Genomic DNA, 1795 nt, shown 5'->3' on the forward strand with positions numbered 1-1795 from the left:
AAAAGCACAATACCAAGGAATGCAGCCAATCCCGGACTATCAGCCTTATCCCATATGTATCCAAAATCTTACTAAAAATAATAAAACAGAGAATCAATGACAAAATCAACAGATATTTAGCATCCGACCAATTTGGTTTCAGGAAAGATAGGGGCACAAGCGATGCCATTCGCAACCCTCATGGGACAGATTTATTGATCTAGGAACAAAAAACCTTTACATTTGCTTCATTGATTACGAGAAAGCCTTCGATAGAATACAATGGTCAAAACTCTCAATCCTGAAAAAAATAGGAATGGAAAAAAACATACTAAACTTAATAAAAACATTGTACAAAGACCAGAAAGCCATAGTATATATTGACAACTTGGAAACAGACCCAACAAAAATAAAAAAATGAGTTCGACAAGGCTGCCTACTTTCTCCAGGTCTATTTAACATCTATGCGGAGAAAATGATGGCAGAAGCCCTTGAAAACAGCAATTTGGGAGGTGACCATAAATGGCAATTGTAGCAACCAGAAAGAGTGCCTTGATCGAGATGTTACAGCTGATCAACCACACAGCCGAGGCTTATGATATGAAAATTAATATGAATAAAACTAAGTGCATGACATTCTCAAAGGACCCCAAAGCTATGATCATCAAAACAGGAAACAATAATATTGAACAAATACCAAAATTTAAATATTTAGGACAAATGATAAGTCAAGATGCAAGATGCACCGATGAAATAAAAGCACGAATTGGACAAGAAAAACAAGCTTTCAGGGAAAAACAAAAAATTCCGACAACAAAGTATTTCAATGAGCATATAAAGAAAAGAATTCTAAAATCCTATGTTTGGAACACGTCCCTATATGCATCCGAAACCCGGACGATAAACAAACGAGACGGACAGAGAATTGAAGCATTCGAGATGTGGTGCTGGAGAAAATACAAGAAAATAAGCTGGACCGAAAAAAAAGACCAATGAAGAAGTCTTAGAAGAACCAGGAGAAAAACGAAAAATGATAAACCTAATCAAGGAGCGAAGAGGAAGGTGGTTCGGACACAATCTAAGACACAGTGAAATGCTAAGCCTGATTATAGAAGGAAAGATTAATGGAACTAGACCCAGAGGGAGACCTAGAAACAATTTCATAAAGCAACTGCAAAGGGATACATCAACAAGATCATACCAGGACTTGAAGAAGTTGACACTCAACAGAGAGATGTGGAAAAAAGTCATCAGTGCTACCAACCAGTCGTAGAGACTGAAAGAACCCATGATGATGATGATGATACTTCATTATTATCTCCACCAGAAACTCGCTGGATGTGGATATTTATATTTGTGTCTTCGCATTTTTCTTTCATTTTTCGCAGCTTCTGGTGGCTTTCGTAGTGTAAGGGTTATAGCAGCTCAACTCAGGCCTTGAAGGGTTGAGGAGTTCTTGAAACTCTACGTTGTTCCTTCTCCTGCGGAGTGCCCTGTCCGAATTTCTTTTTCTGCTTCTTTCCAGCTATTTTCATTTATTCTTTATAAATGGCGAATAACTTATACTGTCATTTCATTAAGCGAATTTTATTTTCTCTAAATTCATCATTTCAGCTTGTGATAGCTTTAAACTAGTAAGGAGAACCACCACTCACTGGCACTCTGCAGTTTCACTTCTAAGAAAAAATTCTTCTAGTTATTCTACTGGCTTTATCTAGAAGCAGTTGTAGTGCAACTGCACTTGCTGTAACATGATTCAGTAGAATAAAGTCACGTACTAGAAGTGATATTCTAAAGTTGGCATCATAAAATGATA

At 37.0% G+C, this 1795-nt stretch overlaps 1 protein-coding gene across 1 annotated transcript; it reads left to right on the forward strand.

The window, feature by feature from the left end:
• Window positions 1-501: 501 nt before the first annotated feature.
• LOC150078057 (uncharacterized) lies at window positions 502-975 on the forward strand. The gene has a single exon (XM_090384447.1). The coding sequence runs from the start codon at window positions 502-504 to the stop codon at window positions 973-975; it is 474 nt and encodes a 157-aa protein (XP_090240573.1).
• The last annotated feature ends 820 nt before the right edge of the window (window positions 976-1795 follow it).

The sequence above is a fragment of the Mastigoproctus giganteus genome, chromosome 11 (genome assembly GCF_048544385.1).
Source record: "Mastigoproctus giganteus isolate SK-2022 chromosome 11, ASM4854438v1, whole genome shotgun sequence".
Lineage (NCBI taxonomy): Eukaryota > Metazoa > Arthropoda > Arachnida > Uropygi > Thelyphonidae > Mastigoproctus > Mastigoproctus giganteus.

Excerpts from the sequence above, each read along its gene's own strand:
- LOC150078057 (XM_090384447.1), top strand. The coding sequence starts at position 502 with ATGGCAATTGTAGCAACCAGAAAGAGTGCCTTGATCGAGATGTTACAG.